The sequence below is a fragment of the Anabrus simplex genome, chromosome 4, assembly GCF_040414725.1.
Source record: "Anabrus simplex isolate iqAnaSimp1 chromosome 4, ASM4041472v1, whole genome shotgun sequence".
NCBI lineage: Eukaryota > Metazoa > Arthropoda > Insecta > Orthoptera > Tettigoniidae > Anabrus > Anabrus simplex.
Window position 1 is genome coordinate 245,691,959 of NC_090268.1, and position 13,780 is coordinate 245,705,738.

General features: G+C 38.4%; 1 protein-coding gene across 6 annotated transcripts in view; it reads left to right on the top strand.

Moving 5' to 3' along the window:
• Positions 1-13,780, top strand: part of Caper (RNA-binding protein 39-like protein Caper) — a 356,013-nt gene that overhangs the window by 178,224 nt on the left and 164,009 nt on the right. For 5 of the 6 annotated variants that reach the window (XM_067145480.1, XM_067145482.1, XM_067145484.1 and 2 more), the window contains 2 exons: positions 4,569-4,639; positions 5,077-5,493. In XM_067145480.1, the coding sequence (XP_067001581.1) occupies positions 4,569-4,639; positions 5,077-5,493 (488 nt within the window). Of the gene's footprint in view, positions 1-4,187; positions 4,243-4,374; positions 4,640-5,076; positions 5,494-13,780 lie in introns of all 6 variants that reach the window. The other variant, XM_067145486.1, reaches the window with a different exon arrangement.

Genomic DNA, 13,780 nt, shown 5'->3' on the forward strand with positions numbered 1-13,780 from the left:
TCAATTAGTTGCTCAAGGATACAATCGAAGAATGTAGAAGTACTCAGTATTTCATGAATAGTTGATTCTAGATTGTCAAGTCCACTTTCAGGGGCTCGGATATTAGTTTCGCCCACTTCAAGACCCTTTAACTAACCCTGGGTATCCATCCTGCTGCTGTTCATGTTATTATTTTGCTTGATCTGTGTGGATGTATGTTTCATACCAAGATTGGGCTACTAAGTCATACGGAACCTATTCACAAAGCGTTGCAAGTGTGATAATATAAACCGCTGAAGAATATATTTAGTCGGATACAGGTTGCAGCCAACGAAGAGAGTTGTAGAACATGAGTTCTAATTTGCAAATAAAGTGTTTTAGGACCCATGTCCGTATAACATATTGATACCTTAAAGCACAGAAGTGCCAAGTCCAGATTTCTTAAATTGTGGGAAATGCAAAAACAAAGTTTCAAACTCGTATTTCGATATCAAATGATGTATTATTCTTTGGTGGTACTACCTTTTTAGGTATAATAATCTCTCAGAAGTGTTTTTCTAATCAGTTTATGTTAGAAATTTGAATACATGATAAATGTGATTATTTGTGCTGATGTCAGGACATGGCACAATTGAGCACTTGTTAACGCAGTTTTATTGGACATAGGATAAATTACTGTCTTTCTTGTAAAATTATAAATCAGGTCAGAAATTCAATAGAAGATACATCTATTCATCTAAATTTAAGAATACACAGATTATGGAACGTAGAATTATTACTAAATTGAATTTTTCAGTAAAACCAAATCAAAATCAAACTTCTCCTACGTTAGAAACAACTGTGTTATGGAACCATTTTTGCATAAGGTGAATACAGGTGCTATTTTCATGCATCGCAGCAAGAGAAATTGAATTTTGCACTGATTTTCAATCCAAAGGGTATTTGCTATCCTCTAGTCCTCTTCATTTACCTCATCCATTCTTACAGCTGCCCCAACAGCTTCATGATGAACTCCCTTTGCCGAAGGTAAACTGTTGTAAAAGCTCCGTATATTCACCTGGGATGAATCCAGTTTTTAACATAGTCAACAAATCTCTCCTTTTTTGAAGTGATATAGGTAGCAGCTATCTGTATTTTGGTTGAAGAGTGATTCCATCCCATTTAATGCTCTTAGGATTAACCTGCATTCACGGAATTCGTCCTTCACAGAATACTTAAACTTAACAGAGTTACTACCTTGTGTAAAGTGAAACCACTTTATGTGTAACCTATTGATATTTTCGTGCTTGGAATCTTTTTTTTCTGTTGTGTATTACGCATTTTGTCAATGAATCTAAATCGTAAACGCAGCTGTAGTTCTGTTGGTGTACAATGTAAGGGTGTGGTTTCTTTCTGGCCATTTCCATGACAATTTTGTACTCATAAGGAGTATAAATGATTTTATGTTTTCTCACCCTTTCAATTGTGGCATGAATAGAATCGGCCTCTAGGTAACTGTGGCCACTTTCCATAAACTTTAGATCCAGCATTTTCAGATTGGGGTACAACCTCGTATTCATGGCATATAGTAGAGCAATACCATGTTTTGGTTCCTGTTCTGCCCACCACACGTGTCTACACACAGGATTAGACGCTCAACTTCTGGAATTAGATATGCTATGTAAATAAGTAGACAGCTCCCGATTTCAGCACTGCCTTTTTTTTCCGTTGGTCTCATCCCACAAAAAGCAAGTTCCATTTTGCAATGAGTCATAAACTGTGAAATTATAAAGAGAGAGCTTCCTTTTATAATAAATTTGGCAATCACCTGCAAAAGGGATTTGAAGTATGGCCTGAAGATCAAACTTCCACATACTAATTTTTGGGTTATCAACTGCACTTTTAGTGTCTTCATCTTTCATTTCCCGAATTTCAAGTTTACGAGTCCTGATTTGTAGTGGTTTTAGTGCGTTCTGCCTCTTTACACTTAGAGCATTGGTCCTTTTTGGGAGTAAAAATTGCTAACGGTGGTTCAAATTGTTTGAAAATAGATCTAAACACACATTCTGACAGTGATTTAAACAACAAGAAGAACAAAATAACACAATCAAATGCGCAGTTGAAATCTCAAAGAATTGAAGTTGCTTGGACTTGGAATTTCTGTGCTTTTATAAACAAAGCTCGCGTGGAGATGGCATTTTTTAATTTTGTGAATTTTTATAGTTTTTGCCATAGATTTGCACAAGGAATTTGAGTACACTTGAAGCAGCTTCCCACAAGGTTTCCTACAGTACCAGTATGTCAAAATCACAAAAAATTGGACTTGGCACAATTGTGCATTAAGGTATCGATATTTTCTTTGTCCTGAAGGTTTGGCTGTAACACCGTGTGTATGACGATTTGACGCTTGTTTGTTCCTTTCCAAAATTAGGTTGATTGATGACTATGAGAATTCTGAATAACTGTAAAGTTGCATACTTTAGTGGCAGTTTCTAAAATTCCAAGGAAAGAACCAGGTTCTCCAAACTTAAAAGATTCTACCCCATCATTTTTATTTTTTTGTATTTGCTAGTGGCTTTACATCGCTCCGACACAGATAGGTCTTACGGCAACAATGGGATAGGAAAGGCCTAGGAGTTGGAAGGAAACAGCCGTGGCGTTAATTAAGGTACAGCCCCAGCATTTGCCTGGTGTGAAAATGGGAAACCATGGAAAACCATCTTCAGGGCTGCCGACAGTGGGATTTGAACCCACTATCTCCCAGATGCATTTTCACAGCCGCACACCCCTAACCTCACGACCAACTCGCCCCATCATAATTTTATTAAGGAACATCTTCAGATATTTCTTGGACACATTATTGTAATAACCAGTCACAGTGTATCAGAGTTTATTGATTTCAGAAATTAGTCAATAGATTTTAATCATAATTTACATGAGACGATGAAGTTCTGTGTGTGTTAAGAGGCATGATAACCTTAAAAAGAATAGCTGCCAAAAGAGGATAAGGTTTACTTTCCTGCTTTCACACTGCTCCAAAATTTCTACCAGATCTCATCTCGATGTGAATTTGTGACTGATCTCATGTTAATCATTGCCACAACATTTTACAAAGTCTTGTTTGATGGATAGTGTGAGCATCTGATAAATTGCACCCTGCTATTTGACAGTTACAGTTTAAAAAGTGTTAAAGTTGCGCATCATTGCACATCATGGTAAATTAGATTGTGCTCCTGCTTTCATTCAGTTGCAGAGACCTGCCTAATAAAATATTTCAATATTTATTTTAGTATAGTTAAAGTACATATAAATAATGGAAGTAAACATGAAACATTGGAACTTCACTTCTGTTGCTAAGTTGATAGTTATCTGAATACACAGATATCTCGGCAAAGAACGAATTTCAGTTTGAAGTACAACTTGTAAATTTATGAAAATGTGAATGTTATATACCAAATCTTATTTATACTAACAATTATGGAATATAACATTCTATTTCCATGTTCAAACTGTATTTTAGTGTAGGTTAAAAGCTTTTCAGTCTTTCGAATACACAAGTTAGATATAAGTATTGCACTATAACATACCTGTAAAAAAATACATTATTAGACAAGGAAATACACCCTATTAAACAAAGAATGACATGTTTTTTCTTGAAAGAACATCAGATTCTATCAAGTCACACTCATATATTTAGAATATTTGTTTATTTGTGTTTAATAATAATGAACATAAAATCTGGAACTTATCTTAATGATGTCCTCCTTTGTATCTACTCCAGCGTTTACTGCCTTTTTTTTTTTTTTTCCAAGAGTGAAACGTCATTCTTTGTTTAATAGTGTGTATTTCCTTGTGTAATAATGTTTTTTACAGGTATATTACAGTGTAATACTTGTATTTTTACAGGTATATTACAGTGTATTACTTGTATTTAACTTGTATGTTAGACAGACTGAAAACCTTTTAAGTTGCTCTTAACCAAGTCGACACTGGAAAGTACGGCTTCCTTCCTAACAAACTATAATTTAGCCTTTAGGTGGCACTGGCAAGTAGAAGTAGTGATGAAAAATCTCTTAGTTTTATTAGACTTCATTTCTAAACTGGCATTGACTAATGGCATTGGTCTAGATTTGGTTCTTATCCCAAATATTTTCTTCCAAATTGAATATTCATGCCTAAATTCACTTTCTCATTAGCTATGCATTCTTTCATGAGCTGTATCTTTGCAGAAAGTAAGGATGATACCTTATTTGGCTGGGCAGGACGACTCGAATGATGTAGGAGGTAAGTAAGGAGAGGTGTAGTTAGGATGACATTTGAACACATCCATTTCCTTCTATCCATTCTAGAAGTCTTACTTTAAGGATCTAGGCCAGCGAAGGTACATTCAACATCTGCATCTTTTGAATTGTTTAGCAGGCTGACCCAACAAACCTGGGATGAGAAGAGGAAGCAACCATTTTTTTAAAACAGTTAATGATTGAATGAAATAATGAATGAAGTCAGATATTAATGGAATACTGGTGTTTTTTTCTTCCTTCTTCCCTCTTCTGCCTGATGCCTGGTTGCGTTGCGGTGGGTTACCAACTTTGTGTGCTGCTGTTTCGTAGGATGACATGTCAGGCGGCAAGGTGACCACACATCGTGAAAATGGAACCTCTAGTACCCACCGGTCATTTGGGTGAGTAATTCTAATGCTTGTTATTTCTTTCAAACGATGCAACCTGAGGAAAGATTCAACGTCCTTAATTTAAATTACCATTAAAGCTGTGAGAATAAGTGAGTGATGGCTGTTATTCTGTTTGTTGTAGAATACTGTTCAGTACATTGCAGTGAAATAATAATGTTACTTGGTGAGTATGGAGGTGACATAGCTCGTGAGAATATTCTTGCGTACAGGTAGACTGCTGATGCTCATTGCTGTTCGACTTGGCTAGGGTGAATTAATGTGCAAAATAAAACCTTTGAGCCTCCAAAATATTGTTGTTTCTAGTTTCAATTTGAGATACTCTTTATTTGAGGAGATACTGATCTGAGACACATGTGGTATTAAAAACATTTTTTCTTAGCTGGCTATTCTTTGTGTTATTTTACTAATCATATTTGTCTTTGTATCAGGAAAAGTAAACATCGCAGTCGTAGTCGCTCTCATGATAGGGACCGTCATAGAAGCAGATCTCGTGAGAAGGAGCGACATCGGAGCAGATCGCGAGAAAAAGACAGGCATCGAAGTAAATCACGTGACAAGGACAAACATCGAAGTAAATCACGTGAGAAAGACCGACATCGTAATGAACGTGATCGACATCGTGAGAGAGAAAGGAGGCGCAGCAGAGAAAGATCTCGAGGTCACGAGAGGGAACGAAGACGCAGCAAGGAAAAGGAACACCGCCGAAAAGATAAAGAAAAGGAAAGGGAAAAAGAAAAGGAAAGAGAAAGAGAGAAGGATAAAAAGAAGAGATCATTATCTCCAATTGTCTTACCTCGTGCAAGGGATAAATTTCCATTTAAGAAAGGATCTCCACCTCTTGGTCTGTAAGTATGGATTCTTTCACCATTTTCAGAAGTTTATCTCTGTTGTTCACATTGCAGTATATTGTGCATATCGTGTATAATTGACTAATAACAATTCCTTACCATACTGTAGCCACTAGATTTTTTTTTATTGAAAAGGACTACAAATTATTCTGTTAGTCCAGCATGTACAGTATTGGGATCAGTGGAGACTTGTTACATTCTGCTGTAACAGGCTACCTAAACTTACTAAAGCTTTGAGATGTTGAAGAAATTTGGGAAGACCAAGGAAGTAGCTGCTAGAGACCGTAACAGGCCACCAAGTCTATAGACAAAAGATGTTGAGTGCCTTTGCTTTTTTTCATTCCCTCTATTGGCATTTGTCTCTATTGATTTTAGAAAGGAGATTGATATTGGCATATCGAACCTCCTTAAACTTTCAGAACAGCCTGTGAATTTGTTTAGTCTAGAGTTCAAATAATGGTGTTAATGTTAATTATGTTTAACATAATTGTGACCACTGTTGATCTTGATACAGGCATCGCCGTCTGCTATGCTTATAATGCCTTGTCACTTCAGACGGGATCCTGTACATGCAGTAGTGTTACAATCCTCTACTATTTACCTCAGAGTGCTGCAAGGATGTCCCTCACTGTCTTCCATCTGCTGCAGGTGGCTTTAACTCTTAATATCTTCAGATTTAAAGGTTTTCCATTTAGTACTTCACATGTTCAGATCGTTCTGTTGTTTCGCAAGCAATTTTTTGAAGAAAGATAGGGATTGGTATTTTACAAATCGGCTTGCTTAACTGCTCATTATGATTGCTGTCGGAAGATGAGGTACACATTAGTAAAGGGAATTTTGTCAGTACAAACAATGTCAAAGTTTCACACACTCTGGTAGACTCAAACTTAGCAACTTCACACAAGAATTGGAAAAAAATGAAATGAAATGGCGTATGGCTCTTAGTGCCGGGAGTGTTAAACGAGAATTGGAAAATAATGGTTATTATCCACACTGATTGGAAAATAATGGTTATTATCCACACTAAATCTTCAGTTGGGTAACGTGGCTTATCTGATGCATCTCTTATGTAAATTAAATATCTCAGTAGGGAACTAATTTTACTCTTGCTGATCAACTGATTTACACTGCATTTCCTTCTGCATTTGATGTATTATAAAACCTCCAATGTACGTCAATGATGCCCTGTAGTAACAACTCTTAAGACCTGATATCCAGATAAACAAAGAGTGCATGCAAATTTCAGTAAACATTCTAGAACATAAATAGTGTGAGAAAATATTTTGAGTAATTGAACTTACATGGAAGTTCATTAAGGCTGCTTAATATATTTGTCACTGAGCTTGAATAGTACTCTGTAAAACCTATTTCCTCTGCATTTTCTTGCCTGATGTGATCTTTGTTTCCGGATATTGGAACACCATGCGCTCGTTTTTCACTGAACCAAACGAATGGTGCGGTATTTAGGGATAAATTTCTTACTTTCTTTTCTGTACTGCTGTTCTGCAAACCGTCTTTAATCATTTTGAAGCAAAAGTCTTAAATTTCTCTTTGGTTGTTCTTCCAGTCTGACATAGCTTTAGTCCCTACACCATATTTTGCAGCTATGTTTTTCAGTAGTTCACTTTAGTGCCTCCAACATTTTGTCCATCGAAACAACCACTTTCTTGTTTTTGCTGCTGGACAAGTTAATTGAATGAAAGGGAGAAATTGGTGTGATTCTGTATTGAAATTGGTAAATATCAGTCATGCCATTTTTATGGTTGAATCTTTTTGGGATCATGTTACTGAACTATGTTAAGAAGTGTTGGAAAACAATATGGTCTGCTGTTTGGGATTCTGCCTCTTAAGTTTCTGAAGTTGTTGACACGTCTGAATTCTTCGAAATACTTGTAAACATCCTTGATTGTTCAGATGTAGACGATAGTGACGAAAATGCCTGGTCGCAGAATGACCGTGATGCTGGTTATGGCGTGATGACCGATGTGGAAATAATTGCTGCCTGTGATAGAGGAGGACGTTGATGGTGAATTGGAAAACAAAAGTGACATATTAGAGGAAAAAGTAATGCCTCATGCGGAGGCAGGAGCACAAGTGGAAAAACTAGGGGTTTATCTGAATCGTCAGACAGAAAGAACTCCAGCTGAACTGATGTTGGTAAAACATCTATGCGATCGTACTGTATTCAAACACCATCCAAATTTGAAACAAAACTAGTACACTATTTCAGTAAATAGAAGTGAGTACAGTACTCACTGTATTAATTTTTTGTGCCAAAAAAGTGTTTTTTAAATTCTTGTTAGTGTCAAAATAAAGGTTTGTGTAGATTAGTAGCTAATATTCTATTATCAGTTTGTTTCGGGATTAACTTCGATCCCATCTAATCTGGATAAACAATATTTCCCCTTCAAGCAATTCACAGATCAATGTATTTTTCACAATTGGCATCAGTTGTTAGTTTCCCTCCAAATAGTGTTAGTGTAGACTTGCAGTGCACATGTTTTGAAATTCTGTTTACAGTGTTTATTATGTTTCTGTGGTAAACCTATAAAGCGTTCCAACCAGGGGTCGAAAAATACCGGGCGCCCAGTCACCATGACGCCTGAAAAGTTTTACCTGGCGCCTGAATTTTCAAATTCGGTTTTGAAAATTTATTTTTTGAAATCCGGAGTTCCCTTACAAGTACTTTTCCATTACTTTACAAAGTAACAAGTCATGTGGTGTTTCACGTTTTTTTCTGTAGCTCATATATTCTAATATGTCAATAAATAGTTTCTGTGCTTTTGGCAAAGTCTTGAATTCTGTAATTGCTCTTCGTACCTTGGAACTGGACGTTTCAGTTCTGCGCGGGAGCTGCCAAGCGGTCATGGGAGATATCATTGTAACCCGTCAAACAAGTATCCTGTCATGTGGACATATCGTAACACATCGAGTTCTATTACAGATGATCAGCTATCGGTAGCCGAGTACAAAGATCAGACCAGAGTTGTGGAGAAATCCAGAGAACTACTACGTTAAATAATTCCACAAACACTACATTACCGCCATCCTTCCCGTGACTAGCCGTTCCTCAACTATTGCTGCCAAAGCAGTGCTGATAAATTCCCGTGGAATTCATTCTTTGCATTTAGAACGTATGGAATGACGTGTTTATCAATTCTTGTATTTTCACCAAACAATATTTATACTTTTAATTTAATGACAGCATTTTGGTATTGAACAGTTTGCACTTTATAAATACGGTTGTTTTTATTCCTGTGCGTTTATGGAAAATTGGCAACGTAGCATCAGACATCGAAGCCCGCAAACTCGGAAGCCATTTAACGCTGGTGTATTTTACGTTTCGGTGCTATACTTGAGAAAATTGGCAAAATGAAAGGAATAAAACCGCACAAATTGACTGATGCGAGTAACAGACAGTGTACTCTTTCAGATTTCTTCGTAAGTAGGGCCCGTAAATGTAACACAAAGTGATACAAGAGGGAGTGAATCTGAGAAAACACTTGATGGAAGTGCCGACTGTAGAGTTGAGGACGGCGTGAAACTTATGGTGTTCAAGACAATGCTAGATTAAACATCAAAAATACGTGGAAATTTCAGCACTTTCAGCGAAGTACGTAAAGAAAATGAATGCTAATATGTCACAGCATATGAATGCATTGTTCATTGCATCTTATCATATTGCAAAAATTAACAGACCCTACACTGATTTTGAAGGTTTGGTTACATTGTTAAGCAAGCTGAATGTTACTGATTCAGAGAAGTATGAGAATGATACACAATGCAGAGAATCGTAGCTTGGACGACTACCGTGGCTGTGCTATGAAGAAGGAATTGTGAAGTGTAAACTATGCAGTAACTTCCGTAGCATTGCCGACAAACATTCTAAAGGTGTATCCGGATTTCCAGCATATCGTTGTACTTTCCCATTACTTTACAAAGTAACAAGTCGTGTGGTGTTCAACGTTTTTTTCTGTAGCTCATATATTCTAATATGTGCAATAAATATTTTCTGTGCTTTTGGCAAAGTCTGAATTCTGTAATTGTTCTTCGTACCTTGGAACTGGACGTTTCAGTTCTGGAAACGTTTAAAACATACGAAAAATTCTATCCTCACTCGAAATATCAGGAGGCTGAAAAAAAAAAAAATGGCATAACAGCCCCAAAGGGCCTTGGCCTACCAAGCGACCGCTGCTCAGCCCAGAGGCCTGCAGATTATGAGGTGTCGTGCGGTCAGTACGATGAATCCTCTCGGCCGTTATCCTTGGCTTTCTTGACCGGGGTTGCCATCTCACCCTCAAATAGCTCCTCAATTGTAATCATGGAAGCTGGGTGGACCTCGAACCAGCCCTCAGATCCAGGTCAAAATCCGTAACCTGGCTGGGAATCGAACCCGGGGCTTCCGGGTAAGAGGCAGGCACGTTACCACTACACCGCGGGGCCGGCAGGAGGCTGAAAGTTTCATGCAAAATCCCGAATGTGCACTTTTAGCGAGGTGCATCAAGAAAATGAATGCTAATATGTTACTACATATGAATGCATTGTTCATGGCATCTTATCATACTGCAAAAAAAAAAAGACCCTACACTGATTTTGAAGGTTTGTTTGCATTGTTAAGCAAGTTGAATGTTAGTGGTGGGAAATCAAACAGGCACATGTAGCATAATTTTAAAAGACACTGACCTTGAAGGAAACTGGTGATTATTTGGGTTAGTATCGTTTAAAATATAAATTTCCATTCTTATATGAACTAAGACTATACTACTTGAGGCCACATTTCAAAAATAATACGTAGCTTGATCCTAGTCTAACCTGTGGTGGTCATAATGTATATTTGCAACAAATGTGCTGGCTCCTGATAAATAGAGGCTGGCTACTGAATTATTTCTATTTTCTTCTACCCCTGGTTCCAACCTTAAATTGCAGTACAGTGTAAATGGAGCATGCTGTTGCGAAATCGACTCGTGAAGATCACGCTCAAGTGTGACTCAAACAGGGTGTCACAGTTCCACATTTTTCATTTGTAATTTTGTAATTTGAACTTCATTCATTCATTCATTCATTCATAAATTGATATTTGTAGGATGGTAAAATAAATACAACATACTTTAATCACTGTCGTTGCTCTCAGACATTGGACGTACACGTTTTATCATTTTTGCAAGGCCTGATGTTCCCGCTTTGGATGAACTGGGTTCGGGAGATGAATGTGGTGATGATGATACTTGTTGTTTAAAGGGGCCTAACATCGAAGGTCATTGGCCCGAGATGAATTTGAGGATGATCCGGAGGATGAAGAAAGTCTTATTAAAAACTGTTCATCATCCTGTAATTCGTCTGCTTTCCACAAATCTCTTTCATTTTTCTTTACTTCGTTCATTTAATTTGCCCAATTGTCCACCGTAATGTTCTTATACACAGCGGTTATTAAATTTTGTATATCATTTTTCTTCAGTGATACGTTATGATACCGGGTGTAGTTTCTCACCTGGGACCACACCATCTTAATAGGGTTTAACTCGCAGTGATAAGGTGGGAGACGTAGAATCTGCTGACCTGCTGCTTTTGCCATTTCATCTATTCTCAGCTTATCATGCAGGGCCCTATGCTGAGAAGCGATGTGCAGCAACGCTTGAGCATCCCGTCGTCAAAAGATACTTGTTTTTTACGTAACCACTGTACTATGTCATCTTTTCGCCAAGAAGACACCGGCAAAGGTTCCAACTTACGGGAATGATAAGTGGCATTATCCAGCATGATCACGCCACCTTCGGCAGTGTTCGGCAATACTTGTTCCGAAAACCACTTCTCATAAATTTCACCAGTCATTTCCTCGTGGGCGTCCGCCGTCTTTTTGTGACATTTAAATGTTAGTTCAGCATTTGGAACAAAACCATGTTCATTAACCGTGTGGACTAAGGCGAATTGTGGTCCTCGGCTTTTCGGTGGCTCAAGTCCCAAACCCGCCCTTTCATTGTCAGCCTGCCGTGCCCTTTTCACTGTCGTATCCTTCCATTCTTTTGTCACTGTTTGCCCATGATTCATCTGTGTAAATTATAGCTTTATTTTGTGCACTCAAACCTCCCCGAGATATCTGTGCCTCAATTAATAATTTCATCGGTTTCAGTGAAAGCTGCTTTATTACCCCGTCTTAAATAACGGAAGCCTATATCATGTAAGAAGCGGTACAACGTAGTTTTGGAAAATTGTGGCAAATAATCTTCTCCACTTACCAGACTCAAAATCACGTTCAATGTCGGTGGTATGTTAGCAAATAAGAGAGAGTGAACCACCCGACGCACTTCACTGTGCACAATTTCATCATATTTAATTTTCCTTGCCACTTTCCGCTGTCCTCTTTTTTTTTTTTGCGGGAGTTTGCAAAGGACCCTGTGTGTGTTCCTTCCTTACAGCATAAGATTGTTCTTTCGGAACAACCGGTAGCTTTAGCTGTTTCACTGACTGTGCTACTCACATTCATCATTTAAAAAATAATCCAGGACACTCATTGTAATAATGCGTTTTTTTCCCCTGAGTTTACCTACGGAACGTTTCTTTTTAATTTGATGATCCATTGTACATCCTTCTGCACTTTTTCTTCGAACTAAGAACCCCCCGTACGAGCACGAACTCACAACTACACAGACTACACAAACACAACAAACACAATCCACTTGTCTTCAAGAACTGTACATTTATCACTGATCTTTATTTAATCAGTCTCATAATACTGATTAAATGAACACCACTGCACACGACTGTCTGTATATTTAAATCAACGAGCTAGAATAACATAGAGAGGCGGAAGCGCTGCCTGGGTAAAGCTAATAGAACGGATGTCCGCCGTGTTTCCTGTGGTCACACAAGCAAGGGGGCATGGCCCTTGAAGGAAAATACGCATTTTGTAATCAATGGGGAGAATTAAAGACCGTTGCCGAAAGCTTAAAGCATTAAAAATCATAGACTGTGAATACCGCCATTTCATAATATTGCGGCTCGAGGCCAACATCACAATCAATTGATTGTAGGGTAGTTCAAAATAATCGCATAGTGACATACGAATGGGCCTCGAAATCAGAACAAGAGCGTTACCCTGCTTGGGTGTTGTGGTAAAGCCTAAATTACAATAAAAACTGTGGACATAAATATTTATGACATGATAGGGATCTTCAATAGGTTACAATCTCATTCTGATCATATTTTTAAAAGTATTGCATTCCCATGAGTGCTGTCTTTCTTTCTTAACCTGTTTACCCTCCAGGGTTGGTTTTTGCTACGGACTCAGAGAGATCCTACCTCTACCACCTCAAGGACAGTGTTCTGGAGCATGAGACTTTGGGTCAGGTGATACAACTGGGAAGAAGGGTCAGTACCTTGCCCAGGCGACCACACCTGCAATGCTGAATAGGGGCTTGTGGGGGGATGATAAGATTAGAAGGGATAGACAAGGAAGAGAGAAGGAAATGGCCGTGGCCTTAAGTTAGGTACCATTCCGGCGTTTGCCTGGAGAAGTGGGGAACGACGGAAAACCCCTTCGAGGATGGCGGAAGTGGGAGTCGAACCTACCTCTACTCAGTTGGCCTCCCGAGGCTGAGTGGACCCCGTTCCAGACCTCGTACCCCTTTTCAAATTTTGTGGCAGAGCCGGTAATCGAACCTGGGCTTTTGGGTGTGGCAGGTACTCACGCTAACCACTACACCATAGAGGTGGCCCGTGAGTACCACTATAAATGTTTAATTTTATTATTTATTATTATACAGGGGGCATGTCGTCCAGGGGAGTGCGACAGGCTTCAGCAGCCGGCACAATTCCTATCCTCACTGCTAGATGGGGGCTTCATTCCATTCCTGACCCAGTCGAATGACTGGAAACAGGCTGTGGATTTTCATTTTCAGGGGGCATATCATGTTTTTCCCATTACCATATCATACTGGGATTACTAGCTGAAATGTAACCTTGAAAGTTGTCCATTAAGAAGTGTAACCTAGTTTTAAATACCAAACCAACTGACATCTAAAATAAAGGCTGCATAAATTTCACAAATAGCAGTAAAATACTGTATTTACCATTCTTTGTGTACATTTGACCGAAATAGGGGACTTTTTCATGGTTATGTTTCCTTGGTGGTGGGCGCTCCATTGTCTTTGTATGTAAATGTGAATAAAAATTAAATAGGGTTGGAACGGCATTTGCCAACAATTGCCGTTGGTCATTTGTTTCATACATGTACGTATCTTCGAAATGTACAGAGCCGTAAGCGACTGTATTGAGTGTGATACCATTT